This window comes from Nannospalax galili, unplaced genomic scaffold, assembly GCF_000622305.1.
Source record: "Nannospalax galili isolate Female #2095 unplaced genomic scaffold, S.galili_v1.0 scaffold1318, whole genome shotgun sequence".
NCBI classification, from domain to species: domain Eukaryota; kingdom Metazoa; phylum Chordata; class Mammalia; order Rodentia; family Spalacidae; genus Nannospalax; species Nannospalax galili.
This window is the reverse complement of record NW_008342123.1, coordinates 1,585,357-1,606,810: the sequence shown is the minus strand read 5'-3', so window position 1 is coordinate 1,606,810 and position 21,454 is coordinate 1,585,357. Positions and strand designations below refer to the sequence as shown.

The 21,454-nt window shown below is 46.5% G+C and overlaps 1 protein-coding gene across 1 annotated transcript; it reads left to right on the top strand.

The window, feature by feature from the left end:
• The first annotated feature begins 4,773 nt into the window (after window positions 1-4,773).
• LOC103738115 (CMRF35-like molecule 7) lies at window positions 4,774-14,925 on the top strand. Its single transcript, XM_008837942.3, has 6 exons — window positions 4,774-5,034; window positions 5,302-5,628; window positions 7,398-7,464; window positions 9,433-9,557; window positions 12,771-12,829; window positions 13,910-14,925. The coding sequence occupies exons 1-6, from the start codon at window positions 4,977-4,979 to the stop codon at window positions 14,132-14,134; spliced, it is 861 nt and encodes a 286-aa protein (XP_008836164.3). The 5' UTR covers window positions 4,774-4,976; the 3' UTR covers window positions 14,135-14,925.
• The last annotated feature ends 6,529 nt before the right edge of the window (window positions 14,926-21,454 follow it).

Below are 21,454 nucleotides of genomic sequence, written 5' to 3'. Positions count from 1 at the left end.
GAGAGAGAGAGAGAGAGAGAGAGAGAGAGAGAGAGAGAGAGAATCACTTCCCCAGGCAGAGGCAAGAAGGAACCCAGGGGTCCAGGGGCCTGTGGAGTCTGGCTCCTGTCTCCCTACACATGACTCAGACTTGGCCTCTATTATCCAGACTGTTGGTCCAAAGTATAACAGGGAAGGCTGGGGTGGGGCAGTGAGGGCTGTTGAATGAACTACTCTGGAGATAGGGATGTCTACCAGCCCACAGGAAAGGCCCCTTGGGGACCCTGGATGGTCAGGAGGGTGACATGGCTGAGACCTTGGAGACAGCCATTGGGAGCCACTGAAAGATAGATGGCCTTGGGAAGAAAGGAGGGACAAGAGGTAAACTTGGCATAGAGGAAGCATTTCTTTCCTACTTCTGAAAGAGCAGAAGGAGGATTCAGGTTGAGTAACTTACAGTTAATGGACAGACAGACACACAGACATCTCTGGCTAGCAAGAAACCTTCTAAGAACTACCACCCTGATGTGTAACTAGGATGCCTTAAACTCACAGCTTCCCCCCGCCAATTCCCACCTCTATTCCTGACCCTGCACCAGGACCTCCATCAGCCCTGACAACCCTGTCTCACGGAGAATGGGATGGAAAGCAGTCAGGGGCAGGGACCAGTGATACACAGTCACTGTGTAACCCTGACCAAGCCACTAACCCTCTTTGGGACTTATTTCTTTCTTCTCTGTTTAAAGAGGACAAGAATTCCTACCTCTCAAGATTGTTTCCAGGATACAATGAAATACTATAAACACTGTACAACTGTGTGAATGCCTCCTTATTACTGTTTCTGAAATTCTGTCCCATTCTGTCACTCTTTCAAGAACTGAGGGGGTTGTTTTAATTTCTGTTCTGTTGCTGTGATAAACACCATGACCAAAAGCAACTTAGGAGAAGAATGGGTTTATTGGCTTCCAGGTCACATTGTGTCAGGGATTGTTGAGGGAAGTCAGGGTAAGAAACTCAAGCAAGAACTTCAAACTGAAACCATGGAGGGAGGCTGCTTGCTAGCTGGCTTGCAGACAGATGCTTAGCTAGCTTCTTTTTAAATTATTTTTATTTTATGAGCATTTGTTTTGTACCCATGTCATGCAGTGCCCACAGAGGCCAGAAGAGGGCACCAGATCACCTGGAACTGGAGTTACAGATGGCTGTTAGGCACCATGTGAGTGCTGGCAACTGAACTTGTGTCCTCTGGAAAAGCAGCTAGTGCTCTTAACCACTGAGCCACCTCTCCAGCCCTTAGCTAGCTTTCTTGTAGGAACGACCTGCCCAGGGAATGGTGCCACCCACAGTGGGCCTGGCCCTCCTCCTACATCAATGAACAAGATAGTCTCCCCACAGATACACAAACAGGCCAACGTGAACTGGGCAATCCTTCAATTGAGATTTCTTTCTCAGGTAACTCTAGGCTGTGTCAAGTTGATAGTTAAACTTTACCAGGACTAGGAGCGATTTCTTTTTCTCATTCTCTTTCCTCCCTGGTGTCCTCACCACATGAATGTTGGAGCCTGTGATGGTGGCCTCCCTCTTTGACAAGACCTTCCTGTGAGTAGTTAAGGTACAATGACTCTGAAATCAAGACCAGGGTTCAAATCTCTGGTGCAACTCTTCATCTCAATGTAACCTCAGCCACTCACTATTCCTCTCTGGTCCTGTATCTTCATCTGGACAGGAGGATGAGGAAGGCTCTGAAGGCCCTGTATAGCACCTCCAAAGTCAAGGGCTGTGTATACATTAACTGCATGAGCACAACTCAGTCTTGAGAGAGAAGCAAGGGCAGGCGGGGAACAGAAGGCAGCCAGCCTGGCCTCAGTCTGCCAGTAACTCTGGGAGAAAAGAAGGTATGTGGAAGTAGATATACCCTAGACTTTCATGCACAGTCAGGTACCACAGTGCAAGAGCTAGAACATGCTTGAGTCTTTCAGAGAGGGGTACCCTGGGGATCCCGCAAGCTCAGGCCAGCTGGGAAGATGTCACAGGAGCACTTCGCTGTCTGAGGCCTGGAGTACAGGCTAGAGTTGGAAGGCAGGATATGCCTGCAGGAGGCTCTAGGGGTATGGGTACACAGACTGCAGAGGTTAAGGCAGCATGGAACCCTGGGAAGGCTGCTCTAGAAAATGCTATGAGGACAGAGGAAGCAAGGGACAGGACCTAACTGGTCCTGCATGCAAACAGAGGCCTTCAGCAAAGGTGGAGTTAGACAGGAAGGCATGAGAGTGACCACCCATTCCTGTTGGGCCAGATGAGGGGTTTCTCGAATCCAGTAAAGCATGCAAACTGTTCATCCTAATCCTTCCTCTTAGAGAGCTCCATGGTAGGAACACAGAGTACTGAGAAGGTCCTATAGATGTCCATGCTCCATTTCCCCAGCATCTATGGGGCTGGGTGACTTCTAAGACTCAAAACCCAGCCCAAGCTCTCCCTCCTTCCTGTTCTCATCCTCCTTCCTGAACTTCCAAAGGACCCAGATATGCAGCAGGTCCTGGGCTAGGAAGAGCACAGCCAGAAAGGATACCATACAGACCAGGGATGCTGCTGGCCTTGGTGAGAGGTAACAGTTTCCTGAGCTACAGACCATAGAGGAAGAACACTCGTACAAAAGGATCACTGTCTTGGCCAGAAGAAGGGTGGAAGTAACCCTGCACTCATGGCTGTGCTCCCTCTTGGAACCGTTTACACTTAGGCTTACAGTCTGAAGTGGCTGTGGGAATGCATGCCCTGTTCTACCTGCACTGACGGACGATGGTGCAGAGCTCCGCCCTCCGCATACTTGGACTTCTTGACCCATTCTGGGAGCAGTGAGACAGAAGTTACCTCACCTGGTCCCCGTCCCCTTACTGATGGATCAATACCAGTATCTAAAGACCTGGCACCTCTTTCCCAACTTGAACAAGCCTTGAAGGCTTACCCGGCCTCCGAAACCTCCTTACAAGGCAGCCTGGGATTCCTCAAGGGCCTCAGTACTGCCCACTCCCATGACCCCAGCCTGCTTCCTGCTCCTCTTAGCAGAGCTCTTCACAAGTCCTGTGCCTATCTGCACCAGCTTCTGTTCCCTGGCACATTGCATTGCAACTTATGAATTCATTTATTATCTATTTTTCATGCGTATGAGTGGAGCGTTTCACCTACGTGTATGTAAGTGCATTGCATGTGTGCAATGCCCATGGGGGCCAGAAGAGGCCATCAGATCTCCTGTAACTGGACTTAAGGATGCTTGTTAGCCTCCATATGGGTACTAGGAACTGAACCCTGGTCCTTTGTAAGGGCAGTCAGTGCTCTTAACTGCTGAACCATCTCTCCAGCCCCCTGCATTGAAATTTAAGAGGGTTTTCTTTTTCTCCTTGTAATTTAACAAAAATTGCTGTATTTAATTAATTTATGTATTTATTTTTAGACAGGGTCTCCTGTAGCCCATGTTCTGCCTTTAACTTACTATGTAGTCAAAGATGATCTTGAATTCCGGCTCCTCCTGCCTCTACCTCCCAAGTGCTGGGATTGTAGATGTGCACCACCATCCTGGTTTTCTCCTGGTTTACCTATTAGCTACGGATATAGCTATTCATTTTCGGCAGTCCACATGATGACAGTTAGTGTATTTATTTTCAAAATTTTATTTGCTTATTTAAGGGGGGAGGGCAGTCACAGCTCTCGAGCGAAGGTCAGGGGACAACTTTCGGGAGTCAATTCTCTCCTTCTATGTGAGTCTTGGGGATCGAACTCAGGTCATCATGCTTGGCAGCAAGTGCTTTTACCTGCTGAGCCATCTCATTGTCCCCTGACAGTTTTTTGTTTTTGTTTTGACATGCATTTGATGAGTTTGCTCTTTCAAGGGGTGCTTAGGAGTGAGCATGGCATGCTGGGAGCTCGGTGTCTGGGGTGATGTGAGTTGGGGCTCCCCCTTCCCTTCTTGCCCCTCCTTCTGAGCTCTCTTCCTGCACCCCAGCTTTGCTCTTTCACTCTTGCCAAGATGCTCTTTTCCTCCAATTCTGAGAATGAATGTCCATCTCCTTTCTCTTCATCTCCTCCAGTCCACCCAGAACTTTCCAGTTCCTAGGTAGGCTGGGCATCAAGGTTCTAGCTTCTGAGGACCAGTTGGGTTTAGGGATCTAGCCAACCCTCTAAAGCCCATGAACTCTGTCACTCACTGTTCTAGTTAGTTTCAGCTGTCAGTGACACAACCTAGGAGTTACCTGATGGGGGAATCTCAATCGAAGAGTTGCCTGGATCAGATTGGCCTGTGGTCAATGTCCATAAAGGATTGTCTTAATCATTGATGGACGAGGGAGGGCCTGGCCCACTGTGGTCAGTGCCGCCTCTGGACAGGTGGTCCTGGGCTGTATAGGAAACCTAGCTGAGTGTGATCCTGGGAATGAGCCAGTGAGCAGTATTCCTCAGGGGTTTCTGCTTCTGTTCCTGCTTGGTTTCCTGCCCCGACTTTGCTCAGTTGATAGACCATAATTTGTAAGATGAAATAAACCTTTTCGTCCCTAAGTTGCTTTTTGTCAGTGTATTCAGAAAGGAAATTAGGACACTCATTCCACGGGTAGCTTACTTCGGTGGAGAGGAGAAACTTTAGGCCGAAGAGGAAGTGACGAGGTGAGGTGAAACAAGCGCTTACTTCATCATGGCTTCCTCCCCGCTTTCTCTTTACTCCTACCCCAGTGACAGGGAGGTGGCCTGACAGGGAGGAGCCTGCAGAGTTCCCAGGAGCCTCTATCTGTTCGTCCCGAGGCCCAGATACAGAGCCTGTAGCCGAAAGGTACACATAGGCCACGGCCTCCTCTTGGCTTCCTGCTTGTTCTAGGAGGCCTCTGCCTTCCTCAGCAATTCATCCCACACTGGCTGTGGGGCTCGACTGAATCCTGCCTACCTCTGGACCCGTCTTCAGGGGCTCTTTGGCTCCTTCCCTTCTTCCTCCCCATCCTCGCTGAAGTAGAAGACCCATGGTCTGGGAGGTTACATATCTGCTATCCCCCATCTTGCTGGTGTTCTTGACCTCAGGTGAGGACAAGGGACAGGGGCGGAGGGAGAGACCCAGGGAAAGGGAAGGGAAGGAAGGAAAGAGGAAGGGGGATGTGCAGGAAGCGGGGTTGGTGGTTGAAAGGGCAGTGAACATGGAGTGGTGTGGCCAGAGTCCAGCACTAAGGTGCATCCTGGGCATAGGCACAAAGAGGGACACTTCCTGAGACGGGAACCCATCTCCTAGCCCTGCTGCGGTGGTGGGGGTGGGGTGGGGATGGGAGCTGACTGACAAGGGTGTATTCTCAGGCTCCTGGACACAAAAAATAGAGTTGCTGAAAGCAGTGGAAGGCCACAATGTTTCTGTGGCATGCCGGTACCCATCTACCCAACGCAGCAAGGTGAAGTGCTGGTGTCTGAAAACCTCAGAACGATCTTGTAACATCTTAGTGGACAGTCTCAGGACAGGAATGAGGAGGCCTCAATTCTCCATCCAGGATCATCCTGAGTTTAACTACTTCACTGTCTCCATGACTGCACTCAAGGTGGGGAACACCGGCTTCTATCACTGTGGGATCACTGATAGTCACAGAATGATCACCGTTCTCAGATCCGTCCAACTGCTGGTGTCAAACGGTGAGATTTTCTCCTTCTGTGAGGCTCTCAGCCTCCCTGAATCACAAGGCGCCAGAGCCAGAGAGGACCCTAGAAACCACTTCCTTTAGTAGCTGAAAACTGGTCACCTGCTGGTCAAGGGCAGAGCCAGCCCTAGAACCCAGGCCTGCTGGCTTCTGATCGGTTCTTACAGGTTTCTCTTAACATTTTTGCAGCTGCTAACAGAACTCTTCCATTTATTTGGAAGGATCTCAAAGCTTCCAGAGCTGTCATAGTGCTCCATTCCCGGACATCCCTTGTCCTTGATCCTGGCAGACACCTTTTCTCAAAGCCTATGGGCTCCATCACACAGAAAGACCACAGAGCAGCTGGTGGAGTGGGGGTGGGGTACAGAGAAATGTGGACAGAGAGGAGACATCTTGGCAGTAAGGCTGATGCAGGGCTTAGAGGAGGAAGCTAGGAGATGGTTCCTCACCCCAGATCTTCCCCTAACAAGGAAGCATCTTTGAGCCTTAGGATGGTGGCCCCGGGGCTACCACTGATCCTCAGCCCCCTGCGTATTTCATCCTGAAAACTGCAGAGATGCAAGGATTTCTGAATTTGTCTGTGATGTTCTGATATTCTGAGCTTGGACCTTCCAGCTCTCTCTGGGCTGCAGAACCTGCTCAGTCATTTGGTCCAATGGTTGCCTGAAGTTCATTCTCACCCAAGCTTTGGTTCAGGGCCCATTCCATGTACAGGAGGTATTAGGTATTGAAAGGGTATGGCATGTTCAAGCACAGTGGACTCGGGGCTGGGGAGATGGCTCAGTTGGCAAAGTGCTTGCTATATGTGATGATTAGTGTTAATTATCAACTTAGCAGAATTTGGAATCACCTGGGAGACAAGCCTCTGGTTATGCCTGTGAGGGTTATCTTGGTTTAACTGAGGTGGGAAGACCCAGCCTAAAAGCGGTGGCACCATTCCCTAGGCTTGGGTCCTGGACTTGATAAAAAAAGGGAAAGGGAGCTGAGCACCAGCGTTCATGTCTCTGCTTGTTGACTGTGGGTACCATGTGACCAAATGCCTCGTGCTTCTGCTGCCTAGACTTCTCTACTAGAGTGGACTCTACTCTGAATTGTGAACTAAAAGAGATCCTTTCTCTCATACATTGCTTTTGTGGGATGTTTTATCACAGTAGCAGGAAAGTAACTGAGACACTGTGCAAATGTGAGTGTGAAGACCTGAGTTCAGTCCCCAGAACCCACTTAATGAAGCTGGGCATGATGGTGCATGCTTATAATCCCAGCACCAGGAGGAGGTAGAGGCAGGTGGGTCCCTGTGGATCCCTGTGGCTCACTGGCCAGCCAGCCTAACCTACGTGAGTTCTGGTCCAATGAGATACCTTGTATTAAATAAAAATAAATAAATAAATAACTATAAAAACAAGCTGAATTGCACAGAGGAGAGACAGTTGAAGTTGTCTTTTGGCCTCCACGTGCATGCACACATACACGAGTGCACACAAACATGCATATGCACACAAACGTACACATTAAAAAAAGAGTGCTGGGAACAGAAAAGGCCCCAGAATCTGTCCAATATACAAGTGATGGCATGGGCCTCATCTAAAGCCACCTGCACTATGGCTCTTCTCTTGAGGGAACTCCAGCCGCACTCAGTATAACATGGCTGTTCTATGCAGGGCAGACAGGTAGTCCAGGGCCATAGATAGGCTCCTCATTCTCCAGGGCCGGGGGGCCGGGATGTGGGGAACAGATAGGTATTGTGCTCACAGTGGTCTCTTACAGCTAACCCACCCACCACCTCCAGGACGTCAACATTCCTGGCCTCTGCCACCAGCCCTGCCTTTGACAGGTACTGTCAATCTCCCTCACGTGTCCTCTTAGCCCTCCTCTGCCTCCCATCCTCTACCCGCCTCCAGCCCCCACACCCAACTATCAATCTAACAGGTACCTGGTTCTCAGGGAATGGAATGGGGTCAGACAAGTCACCTCTGGTCACTTTACCTGGGTCTCAGTTTTCTCATCTGTAAAATGGGATCCTGATAACATTCTACCTTTTATCTATTTTTTGTTTGTTTATTTATTTATTTATGATGAGGATTGAACCCAGGACCTCAAATTTACCAGGTACGATTTCTACCACTGTGTTATACTCTGTCCCCTACTTTTTATTTTATGTGTATGGGTGTATTGCCTGCTTGTATGTAAGTGTACCTGTGCCATGCAATGCTAGTGGAGGTCAGAAGAAGACATCATATCCCCTGAAACTAGAGTTACAGATGGTTGTTACCTACCATGTGAGTGCTGGTCCTTTGCAAGAGCAGCCAGTGCTTTTAACTACTGAGCCATCTCTCCAGCCACCACCACCCCTGGTTTTTATTTTGAGACAGGTTCTCACTAAGTAACTCAAGCTGGTCTTGAACTCACTCTGTCACTCAAGCAGGCCTTGAACTTCCAATCCTCTGTCTCACCTTCCTGAATAACTGGGATGATAGGCCTGCACCATCAGGCCAGTCTCTTGGTATTTGCAGCTGGCTAATTCTTTGTTGTAGGAGGCTGTGCTGTGCCTTGTAGGATATTTAATGGTATCGTTGATCTTATGTGGCCAAGAGCATGAACGTCCTTCTAAATATAAATGCAGCACTGAAAATGTCTCCAGACATTGCTAGATGGGTCTGGGAAGACATAACCACCCCCAGCACCCCCATCTAGTACCATTGCCTCCCAGGGTATTGTGAGGATGGAGTGTGGACTAGAGAGACTCTCCCACTCCTGTGTAGGCAGGAATGTGGCCATGCTGCCCGGGCCTCTGCCCCTCTTCTAGCCTCCCCTGTACTTCAGTTAGAGCAGGGCCTCAGTCTGAGTCCCAAGTGGGTCTAGGTAAGAGAGGAAGGGCACAACCTGTAGTTACTAACCCCACAGCCTGATTTCTTTCTGTCCCTGCTAGATGGCTTTCAAGTCCCAAGGCATTTGGCCTCTACCTCCCTGATCTTCTCTGAACCTGCAGACAGTGGACCTCAGACTTTTGTGTACTATTCCATGTCTAAAGATTGAGCTAGGGCACTGGAGCGATGGCTCAGTGGTTAAGAACACTGGTTGTTCTTGCAGAAGACCCAGGTTTGAATCCCAGCACCCACATGGCAGCTAACAACTTTCCATAATTCCAGTCCCAGGGGATCTGACAGCCTGTTTTGACCTCTGCGGGCATTGCATGACATGGGTGCACTTACCTACATGCAGGCAATACATGCATACACATAAAATAAAAATAATAAATAACATTTTAAAAAAGATTAAGCTAGAAACCAGTTGAGATGATATATCCCTGGAAGCACTTCCTCTCTTTCTGACCTTGCCACCCAGACCCCTTTCCCTAGGGCCTGTTACAGGTATAAGAGTGTATGCCTTCTGACAGAGCTGTTTGTCAGGTGTCCCCAGCCCTCTTGAAAGTTGACTGCATCTCAGAGAGAAGGTGGATGGGAAGGAAGCTCAGGTCAGGGGGTAAAGATCCCTAAAGGGAAGGAGACAGAAGATACTCTTACAGAGTTCCAAAAGGAAGTTAAAGGACAAGCGATTAGAAATAGTAAAGGAATAAAGGCTTGTGACATTTATCAGCATTACCTCATTGTAGAGACTGCCTGGCCTATGGGGCAGAGCCCCTGGGAATTAAGGCTGTCCCTTGCTTTCTAGAGCAGAGGGCATCTCAGAAGAGACTGGGTTGGGGAGGACTTGTAGTAAAACCCAGGTTTAGGGGATGGTTTGTTGGCAGGAGGTGGACTGGGCTCTGACGTTTCTCACCTGACCGATCCTTGTTCCAAAGCCCTGAAACCAACTGGACATGGAAGGTCATCATTGCTGGTGTGGTAGTAGCGATCCTGCTGCTGCTGGGACTTGTCATCCTTGTGGTCTTATACCTCAGGAAAGTTCGAGGAAAAGCCAAGAAAGGTGAGGCACTGTTACTTATTTTACCAACAAAGGAAACTGAGGCCTGAGAGGTGAGGTGTTCAAGTGGCTTCCTTCCTCTTCATCAGATGGCAGACCGGGTGGTCCCAAGGGTGGACCAGTTGTCCTCAGACTCCAGGTTGACTTATCCAAAGGCAACTTAACTCCATGTCCGTTTGCTTAAGACAAGGTGTGATAGGATTTTGGATCATATACCTTGTCATCTTTATAGCCAAGGATGGCCGGCATGTTGGCACATGCCTTTAATCCCATCACTCAGGAGGCAGAGGCAGGTGAATCTCTTTGAGATCCAGGCCAGCCTGGTCTACATAGTAAGTTCCAGGCCAGCTGAGGCTATAGGGAGACCCTGTCAAAAACAAACAAATCTATCAATCATTTATCTATCTATCCATCCATACATCTATCCATCATCTATCATCTAGCTATCTGTGATCTATCATCTATCATCTGTCTGTCTATCATCTATCTATCTATCTATCTATCTATCTATCTATCTATCTATCTATCTATCTATCATCTATCTATCATCTATTTATCATCTATCATCTGTCTAGTCAAGGATGTTTTAACAGGTTTAGATGAAGAACTTTTTGGTTAATAGTATTGAAATACATGTTACTTTCATTTTCAAATTTTGTCTTCTCTGCTATGAGGGAAGGAAGTACAGGGATGTAGGTCAAAATTCACAAAGTAGCATTTAAATAAATAGGATGAATAAGTCAAAAGATTTAATGAACAACAGCAAGGACTACGGGAAACAAGAGTGTGTTGTAGTCTAGATTTTTGCCAAGTGAGAAGGTTCCAGGGGCTTATGCCACAGGAGGGGATCTGGGTGTGCTGGTTAGTTTCAACTGCCAACTTGACACAACCCAGAACCAAGGGAAAAGAATCTTAATGAGGAGTTCTCTAGATCAGGCTGGCCTGTGAGTATGTCTGGTGGCAGTGGTGGTGTATTGGGGAGGGGGTTGTCTTGATTGTTAATTGTAGGGCCCCAGTCCATTATGTTCCCTAGGCAGGAAGTATTGAATGGAATAAGAGAGGAGAAAGCCAGCGAAAGGGAGCAAGCCTGGGTGCGTTTCTTCTCTGCTCTCGGCTGTGAATGTGATGTGACTAGCTGCTAGTCCCTGCACAATTTCCCTGAAACGATGGACTGTAACTTGGACTTGTGAACCAAATAAGACCTGTCCTCCTCCTCTATGTTGTTTTTTGTCAGGGTATTTGTCACAGCCACAGAAATGAAACCGGAATAATGGATAATTATGAAAGGATGGATATATTAATCGTTCTATTATAGTAACCATTTTACTCTCTATATTTTATAACATTATGTAATAGACTTTTTAAAATGTGTATGAATGTATTGCCTGTATGCAAGTAGGGGCACCCATGTTGTGCAGTGCCCGTGGAGGTCAGAAGAGGCTGTCAGATCTCTGGGAACTGGAATTACAGATGGTTGTTAGCTGCCAATGCTCCTAATCGCTGAACCATCTCTCCAGCAACAACAGACATAATTTTTAAAGTATACACAATAACCTTCCCCCTTTGAGGTACTACGGGGAAGCCAAGGCCCTTGGGCATGTTAAACACACACTCTACCACTGAACTACACCCTTAGCCCCACAATAAAAATTAAATGAGGGGTTGGGGAGATGACTCAGTTAGTAAAGTGCTTGCTATGCAAGCGCGAGGTCCTGCGTTTGATCTCCAGCACTCATGTCAAAAACTGGGCACACACTTGTCATCCCAGCACTGGGGAGATGGAAACAGGTAGACCCCTGGGGTTCACTGGCCAACTAGCCTAGCTGAATTGGCAAGCCTCAAGGCCCAGAGAGGGACGCCGCCCCAGAAAACAAGGTGGGCTGCTCCTAAGGAGGAGTAACACTGGAGGTTGTCGCCTGACCTCCACACATAGGTGTACACATGCCCATGACCACGCTCCCCAGTACATACACACACCCAAAAAGAGAATGGGGAGCAAAGGAAAAAATGGTTTTCTTTCAAGTACTTCAAGGACTTTTTAATCTTCAAAGTTGAAAGTTTTTAGCATGAATCCCATGCAAACTCTGTAGCCTTTGGACAGCTTCTACGCCTTTCCTGCCTCCTTGTGTGGGTTAGTTTGTTTAGCATGTTTTATTCTGTACATACCCTACAGATGTTTCTGTGGACAACAAGATTAAAATGTGTGATTGGGTCAAAGTGCTACTGCAGCTCATGAACATCAATTTTTCAGGCTCTTAAAGCTCCTAAGGAAGGAGAGGACTTTAAATTTTTATATGCATAATTTTCAAACTGCATAAAATCAATTTAGTGGGTTACAATGGCATTTTATAAAACAACATAGAAGAGCAAAAGGCCCATCTTCTTTGCACATTTTCTTTTATTAACATCTTTATTTAAAAAATTTTAATTATGTGTATGCATATGATTCTGTGTGTGGATCTGTGTATATGTGTGTGTGTGTGTACAGGTGTGAATGTGTGCACAGTTGTGGGTGTGTGTACAAGTGTGGGTATGTACACAGGTGTGAGTGTGAAAAAATATGTTCATAGAGCAAACCGTGTTTCACACCAGAGGTTGTTGGCTCAAAAGAACAAGAAAGACCTAACTACATACCAGTCCATCAGCGAATAGGTTATACTTCAAACTAGGGGCTGGAGAGAGGGCTCAGAGGTTAAGAACACTGACTGCTCTTACAGAAGACCCAGGTTCGAATCCCAGCACCCACATGGCAGCTAACAACTGTCTGAAACTCCAGTTCCAGGGAATTTGATGGCCTCTTCTGTCCTCTGCAGGCATTTCACAGCATGGGTGTACTTACACACATGCAAACAATACATACATATACATGAAATAAAAATTATAAATAAAATTTTTTAAAAATAAGATTATACTTAAACCTGATGTTTAAATTTAGAATTTGCAGTGACCTGGAATCGATCATGAAGTTGACTGGGTTTATGTAGATTAAGAACCCAGGCTACCCGGGTTTTTAGCATCCCTAGACACAACTCAGTGCTGGGTGCTTGGGAACTCTCTAGAAAAGAACTGTCCCTTGACCAAGCCCTACACCCCTCCCTCCCAAATCAGGATCCCTTCTGCCCAGCAGGTGTACCAGCACATCCTTGTGGCTGCCAAAGGAAGTGGGTAAAGTGCGTCAGGGGCTGTCTTGACTTAATCTTGCCTGATTCTTTGTAGTTGAGAACGAACCTCACCATATCTATGAAGACTTTTCAGGCCAGAAGGAGGAGACTGCTGCGAGTTGGAAGGACTCTCCCCAGAGACCCAGAGAAGTACTGCTTTCCCGTGTACTCTGTTGCTGTTGGTTTGAACTTCCCGACCTACATTCAATTTCTATTTACTCCAAATTATGACATAAGCTCTTGGCCGCTTATGCCCTCGTGACCTGTCTGCGTGTTTCCTTTTCACATGTTCCCTTTCCTCATAGTCCCCAACTCAAGTGAGAGAGAAGTTGGCAGACCCAACTCTTGACTTTCACCCCCAAGGGAGACACAATTTCCTGTCTTCTAGGTCCCCAGCCAACCTACAGACTAGCTGCCATTGGTCTAATCATTGTGAAACAAGCATGTGGTAAACCATGATTACTTAAGACACCCTGACGACTAGTGGTTCTCTTTGGGTCTTGCCTACAGACCTGAGATTCTTGGTATTGCAGACTCACAGGATTGGGAGGCTCCAAAGTTATCTAACCCAACCCTCTGTATAATGCTAGAATCAATTCCATGAATAATATCCACACCAAGTCCTCTTCTGACTCGACCCTGATCAAGTTTGAATGCATGTAAGAATCACTTGGAGAGCTTGACAAACAGCTTCTCCAAGGATGTGATGGCGCAGACCAGTAATGCCTGTTCTTCTGAGGCTGAGGCAGGGGGGATTTCAAGTTCCAAGCTAACCTAGGCAATATAATGAGATCCTGTCTCAAAACAAAACAAAACCAAGGGTTGTGGTATGCCGGTCAGTGGTAGAGTTTGCGTAGCATGTGAAAGGCCTTGGGTTCCATCCTAGCACTTCAAAAAAACCCCACAAAACTGGTTTCTTGGGCTTCACTCCCAGAATCTTTGCTTTGATGAGTCTGGGGCAGAGCCTGATTCTATGTTTTGAGCAGACTCCCTGAAGAAGCCAGAACTGCTGGAGTCCGTGACAGGAAAAGCAAGTTCCTAGCCACCCCTTCCCAGAGGCTCTGCAGACCCAGTATCGTGTCTCACATCTCAACTCTGTCCCTGTCCCTCTACCCAGGTCTGGGTGCTCACAGGCCGCTGACCACTCCAGCTGTGGTTCCTTCAGTGAACACATTTTCTTTCTTTGACCTTCAGGGCTTCGATGAGCAGATCCTCTCTGATGAAGACACTGGGGGCATCTGCTATGCCTCCCTCATCCACTTAAACCACGTGAGCCCCCAGGACTCTGTCTACAGCAACATACAGCCCTATCTGGAGCCTGCACCTGACCCCTTTCTGTCTGTGGAATACACCAGCATAGCTGGAAACAGACTCCAGCCCCCCAAGCCATCTGTCCTGGAGGACAAGCCTGGGAATTAAGGGCAGAGTTCACAGGGCAGTACTGTTACTGTTACTGTACACAATAGAGTGACTTGACCTAGATAACTTGGTCTTAAGCTATTTTGGGTCATGCTTTCCTACAGGGGAGAAGAGGAAGGAGGAGCTAAACCATAATGGAGAGGATTCTGGACGCCTGCTCTCTCCACTCCCAGGGGTCTAGGACTAACACAGCTACCAGTCTACATAGATGGGGACCAGGACCAGTGCCTCACTTCCCTCTGGGACCATTGCTTCCTTCCTGACTATGGAAACCCAGGCAGATTGTGTAAGTTCCTCAAGACCTCTAAGTCAACTGGGCAGTTCTGCCTAACCCCCAGCTCCTCACTGACCAGGCTCCTGATTATAAAATCATCTTGCTTGGGGGATTCTGAAGACCCTGCCAGAAAGAATATTGGGATATGGGCAGTGCCCATCATTGACCTGTCTTCTGAGCCATTGCCAGCCAGGTCAGGTCCAGGGAGCTTCCTCCCCATGGCCAACCATACATCACTGTCAGAACTCATCTGGGCTCCTTGCCTTCTATAGGAACCATCCTCTATTTGCCAGAACTGAGTCTAACTGTGTCACCATCCACCCGGAATCCCAGTATTGAAAATGTGGCTCCATGGGGATTCAGACTGTGTACCTATACAGGGCAGGCACTTGGGCTGAAGGAGGCAGGGTACCAGAGGAAGCAGGATACTGTGAGTGTTGTCTGCTCCTGAGGACTCTGACTCACGCTGCCTGTCTGTGCTGGATAGCTTTAGTGTCAACTTGACACACCTGGGTTGAGGGAGCCTCAATCGGGGAATTGCCTCTATTGGACTGGCCTGTGACCATGTCTGAAGGGCATCTTCTTGATGAGTGATGTGGGAGGGCCCAGCTCACTGTGGGTGGTGCCACCCCTGGGCAGGTAGGCCTGTGTTGCATAAGAAAGCAGGCTGAACAGGAGCCGAGGGAGCATGCCTGTAAGCAGCGTTCCTCCATGGCCTGTGCTCCAGCTCCTGCCTCCAGGTTCCTGCCCTGAGTTCCTACCTTGGGCTCCCTGATGAACTGCAACCTGGGAGATGTAAGCCAAATAAACCATTTCCTCCCCAAGTTGGTACTGGTCATAGTGTTTTGTCACAGCAATGAAGAACAAACTAAGACACTGTCCAAGACTTCCTCCTGCAATCCAGATCTGACCTCGAGAGGCTGGGTGATTACTATCTACTGAGTCTTGCTCTTAGGTTATCGAAATGGCCTGAGATGCTCTAGCGAGCAAGACCACAGGAAAAGTGGATGCCCTTACCTTGCCAGAAACCAAAACTCAGTATAAAGCTGTTAATATACACTGCTTCAATACCAGGATGGAAACAGGCTGAGGCAACAGAATCCAGAGGTGAGAAGCATCCCCATTACTTAGGGAGCTGTGGCATTTGATGGAGCAGACATTCTGAGTTAGTTATGATACTTGCCAGTGCTAATACAGCCATCTATCCATATGGGGAAAAATGAAATTACATTCCTACCTTATGTCTTACACAAAAATACAATCCAGATGGACTATAAGCCTCAATGTGAATAGCCAAACAATACAATGTCTAGGCAAAAATATAAGTTTATATGACTTCAGGATAGAGAAAGATTTCTTAAGCAAGACATCAAATGCACAACCATCAGTGGCTTTAAAAAGGTCATGTGATCTTATTAAAACTGAGAACTTTGGTACCGAGGAAAATACTAGAAGCAAAGTAGAGGGATGAGCTACAGAAAAGCAGCAGGTATTCCCAGTGTACATAGCTGATAAGGGGTTAGTAGCCCAAATTTATAGACATGGCTTTCAAATTAATAAAATGAACAGCTGATGAGATGGTACCACACAAGCCTGACCACCAGTGTACCATCCCTGGAGCCCACAGAAAAGTGGATGGAGAGGACCTACTCGACAGAGTTGTGCTCTGACTGCCACACACATGCTATGACACATGTATCCCCCGACACATGCTAATAATTTGAGGCAGTGAGATAGCTCAGTGGGTAAAGACACCTGCCTCCGAAGCCTGATGACCTGGCGTTCAATCCCTGAAACCCACCTGGCAAAAGGAGAGAGCTGACTCTTACAAGCTGTTCTCCGACATGTACTCTGTGCCTTCCCATACATAAAATAATATAATAAAAACAATTTCTAAAGGACAAACCATTTTCAACTGGAAAATATGTAAGCTAAATAAATAAATAAGGAAATAAATAAAAAACAGAGGAGCACCCATAATATTAACTTCACTAGTAAGCTGAAAAACTAAAATCTCAGCCTGATACATTGATATCTAGAAGGGTGGCTGGGGGCTTCAAATATAGGATTGGGGATGTGACCCAGTGGTAGAGTACTTGACTGTCAGTTTATAGTGCTGGGTTCAGTCCTCAGGACCACAACATATGTATATACACATTCTATAGATCAGTAGAGAGAGATACACTCTATCACATTTTTTCTCCTCTCTCTCTGTGTCTCTCTCTCTGTCTCTTTCTCTCTGTCTCTCTGTCTCTCTCTGTCTCTCTGTCTCTCTGTCTCTCTGTCTCTCTCTCTCTCTCTCTCTCTCTCTCTCTCTCTCTCTCTCATCCAATCCAAGGTCTTGTACACTGTGACCACAATAACTGACAGAACAGCTCAAAGGAGGAACGGTTTATTTTGGCCCACAGTTTCGGAGGATTTCAGTCCAGCAGGGTGGGGAAGTTACGGCAGATCGCACGGTGGGAGGAGCATGTGGCAGAGGAGGTTCCTCCCAGCACAATGGACCAGGAAGCAAAGAGAGCCAGATCTGGGCTCTAACCTTCAAGAGCCCACCCCTAATGACTGACTTTGCCAGCCAGGCCTCATCTCCTAAAAGTTCCACAGATTCACAAAACAGTGTCATCAACCAGGGAACAGGATCCACATCCTGAGCCCATGGGGGACATTTCAGGTTGGAACCATAACAGAACCTTGCTGGGATTCTCAAAATGATCCTCTTCTTCATATGTGCGCACCTTTGGCGGTAGGACATCAGGTGGTCCTGTTGTTTATGTAGCTTCATTCCAGAGAGCAGCTGCCTACTCTGGCAAAGGTGTTTGCCATGCAAGCCTAATGACTGGAGGCCAATTCCTAGAACCCATGGTGGAAGGATAGAACTGGCTTCTAAAAGTTGTCCTCTGACTTCTACATGTGCTCTTTGGCAGGTGGGAGCACACACACACACACACACACACACACAGAGTCATTGAAATAACACAAAACGTTTCTATGTTTTTCTAAGACACACCCAAGGACACATTTTTCAAATCCATATTCATCTTGCTAACAAACTCTTGGCAGCTGCCCTCTTCCATCTCCTAATCTAATCTCTCTCTCCCTGATCCAGTTTTTAAATATTTTAAACATTTTATCTATTTTTATTTTATGTATGTAATAGTCTTGCCTGCATGTATGTAAGTGCACCTATGTGTGCAGTGCCCACGGAGGCCAGAAGAGGGCATCGGATCTCCTGGAATTGGAATGAAAAATGGTTGTTAGCCATTATGTGGGTGCTGGGAGTCGAACCCAGGTCCTCTGCAAGATCAGGCAGTGCTCTTAACTCTAAGTGATCTTAATTCAGCCCCTGAGTCAATTTTTTCAGGCTCTCGAGCCCTTTTGCCAACCCACTTAGGTCCTTGGTGACATCAGTGAAGAAGAAAGGTCCCTCAGTCAAAGACTTAGATAACAAAAGCTGGGCCTCTGGAAGTCTCAATGTGGCTCCTTCAGACCTCGCCATCTGTGGTATTGCAGCGTTCTTTTTTAGGGACCGTATTAGTTACTTTTCCTGTTTCTTTGATAAAATACCTGGCAAAGGCAAGTTAAGGAAGGAAGAGTTTATTCTGACTCACGGTTGAAGAGCAGAGTCCATCATGGTATCTGGGAAGCAGAGAGCCATGAACACCGGTGTTCAGCTTGCTTCCTCCTTTTTATTCAGTCTGGGACCCCAGTCCATGGGGCAGTGTTGCCCACACTCAGGGTGGGTCTTCCTGCCTCAGTTCACTCAATCCAGACACCCCCTCATAGACATGCCCAGAGAGCTGTTTCCATGGTGATCTTAAATACCATCAAGTTGTCAAGACTAATCATCACAGGGTTGAGGTATTTGAGATTGTGGTGAAATGGACGATAGGTGAGGCAGGCTATGGGACAGTGGCCTTGGGCCACAAAAAGCATGGGTCAGAAGCTAAGCTGAGTAATCTTACTACATCTATCAAAGTGTTCACATTGACTTCCAATGAACCACTGAACGGTTAAGTCTTGAGAGATACTGATAAACATCCTGTGTAAATAATGTTGGCATTATGTTTTCACCAAATATTATAATGTAAGGGAAAGCAAAACATATTTATCACAGTTTGCAAGAGTCAACTAGAAACTTGCTTGATACTCATTAATAAGAGGCTGATGAAATACATTATGCTATAAAAAGACACGCACAGAAGAGGAGGAGGACTTGTGGGTAGAAGAAGAAGTTTGGTGGGAGGGGAAAGAGGACAAAGAGGATAAATGGGGGATATGATCAAAGTACACCACATATGTATGAAATTGTAAAGAATAAATTCATTTTAAAAAGTAAAAATAAATTATGCTATATCCATATCATACTATGTAGATACTATAAGGAGTGAAGGGGTAAGCGGATCTCTGTGAGATCAAGGCCAGCCTGGTCTACATAGAGAATTCCAGATCAGCCGGGGATATAGGAAGACCTTGTCTCTAAACAAACAAGCAAACAAACAAAACCAAAGCAACAATAAAAAAGAATAAAATAAAACTAAATTGATTGGTATGGAAGATGTCTCAGATGCATACAATACATGAATAAATACAAGAAATAACATCTAGGGGCTGGAGAGATGGCTCAGTGGTTAAGAGCATTTGCTGCTCTCTCAGAAGATCTGGATTCAATTCCCAGCACCCGCATCAGATGGCTCACAACTACCTGTGACTCTGGTTCCAGAGGATATAATGGCCTTTGGCCTCTGCAGGCACTTGTTATAGCAGACATGTGGTGCACATAAACTCACAGAGGCATACACACATACACATAAATAAAAATAATAAATCTTTAAAAAATAATGTCTTGGGGGCTGAGGGATGGCTCAGTGGTTAAGAACATTGACTTCTCTTACAGAGGACCCAGGTTAAATTTCAAGCACCCACATGATGGCTAGAAATCGTCTACAACTCCAGTTCCAGGGGAATCCAACACCCTCTTCTGACCTCCGTAGGCATTGCACAACACAGGTACACATTAATACACATAAATGTGCAGGCAATACATTAATACACATAAAATAAAAATAATAAAATATTTTTTAAAATAACATCTTGGGGCTGGAGAGATGGCTCAACAGTTAAAAGCTCTTGTAGAGGACCCACGTTCTAAACCCAGTCTCCACATGGCGGTTAAAAACCATTTGTAACTCCAGTTCTAGGGGATCTGACACACTCTTCTGACCTCTGAGGGCACTGCCATGACACTGATGCACTTACATATGTGCAGGTATAACACTCATATACATAAAATAAAAATTAAAAAAAAAATCTTGAATTAATTCACCTGTGTGTGTAAGCAAAGACTGCCCAGGAAAACAAACACCAAGCTATAAAAAAGTGGTAGTCTCTGGGGAATGGAAGCAGAGCGGTAGAGGAAAAATTCCACTCAATAATATTAAGGTCTTGAGCTAGAGCCAGAACACCCTGGCATAAACCCAGGTTCTACTTACTATCTCTATGGTCTGGACAAGTTATTTAATCTCTCTGATTCTTGGTTAATTAAAACATGCTTCCTAGGTAATTATGTAATAAATTACCTAATAGAGTTTAATACTCAGACCATTACAATATACTGTTTTATACTAATTAAAGCAAACCATATTAGCAAATAGTGATGATTTTCACATATATTTGGAACAATACCTCATATGCAGTGAATACTCAATAAATGCTACCGTTTTAAGGCAGTGGAATTAGGGACTATGCTTATCTTTTTGCTCATCTTTTTTTTTTTTTTGGTCTTTTTGAGATAGGGGCTCCCTGTAGAGGATCCTACATCCTTCCAGCTGGCCTGGAACTCGCTATGTAGACTAGGCTGGCCTTGAACTCACAGAGATCCTCCTGCCTCTGCCTCCTGAGTGCTGGTATTAAAGATGTGTATCACCATGCCCCGCATATGCTTATCTTTTAATAGTGAATTTTTATGTATTTTTTTCACATAAAAATTATTAAATATGATCTTTAAGGGATTCTTAAAACACATAATACATCTCACGTAGATAATGTAACAGACATATCCTCCCTTCAGCACCGCACCCCACTTAAGCACTGGCAAAGCGGCCTAGGAGAAATTAGCTGTGATTGTATGGTATTCTGCCTGCCTAAGAAGTTACCATGGACCTGTTGATAACATTGAGGTGTGTTGTCTACTTTATAAGGCTGTTATATCCATTTAAAATTTCAACCCATAGATCTTCAAATTTTAATTTTTCTAAATTGCTTAAAATTCTTAGAGTCTCAATTTTCAGCAACTAATTTAAGGAGTACTTTTGTTTTCGATCCTAATCCAGGCTCCGATGATAATTCTAGGGTGGCCTCTCTGTCTCTACCTCTCTTTGTGTGCCTATGTCTCTCTTCCTTTTTCTGTCTTTGCCTCTGTCTCTGTCCCCATGTCTCTGTGTGTGTCTCTCTCTGTCTCTGTTTGTCTCTCTGCCTCCCTTTATCTCTCTCTGTCTTTCTCTGTGTCCGCCTCTCTGTGCCTCTGACTCTGACTTTCTTGTATCTGTGTCTCTCTGTGCCTCTGGCTATGTCTTTGTGTTTCTGAGTCTCTGTCTCTCTGTCTTTCTAGCTCTCTGCCTCTCTCTCTCTCTCTCTCTCTCTCTCTCTCTCTCTCTCTCTCTCTGCCTACCCAAGGTACTGACCTTCTAGAATCTAGGCACTACAGATTTTTAATACATCCATCTCTTCCAGACCGAGCAGAACCTCTCCTGTACCATGGCAGTGTTTGTGCTTGGAAAGCATCTGTGGGGTAAATGAATGCCTGCTTCCCACCCCACCCCCACCCGGCCCCGCCCCGGGAAAGCTTCAGGACTCTCCCTTTCCTTCTGTCAGAGTAAAGGAACCCCATGAAGGCCAGGGTAGGTGTCGTCACCTTCCCTCCCAGACACAGATGGACACACGCAAGGGTTCTGCGGCTTGTCATTTAAGTGAGGCTCTTCACCAAGGAATGGCAATCAACAGCAGGGAAGGGAATCTGAAAGGAATGACAACGGACCCACCCCTAACAC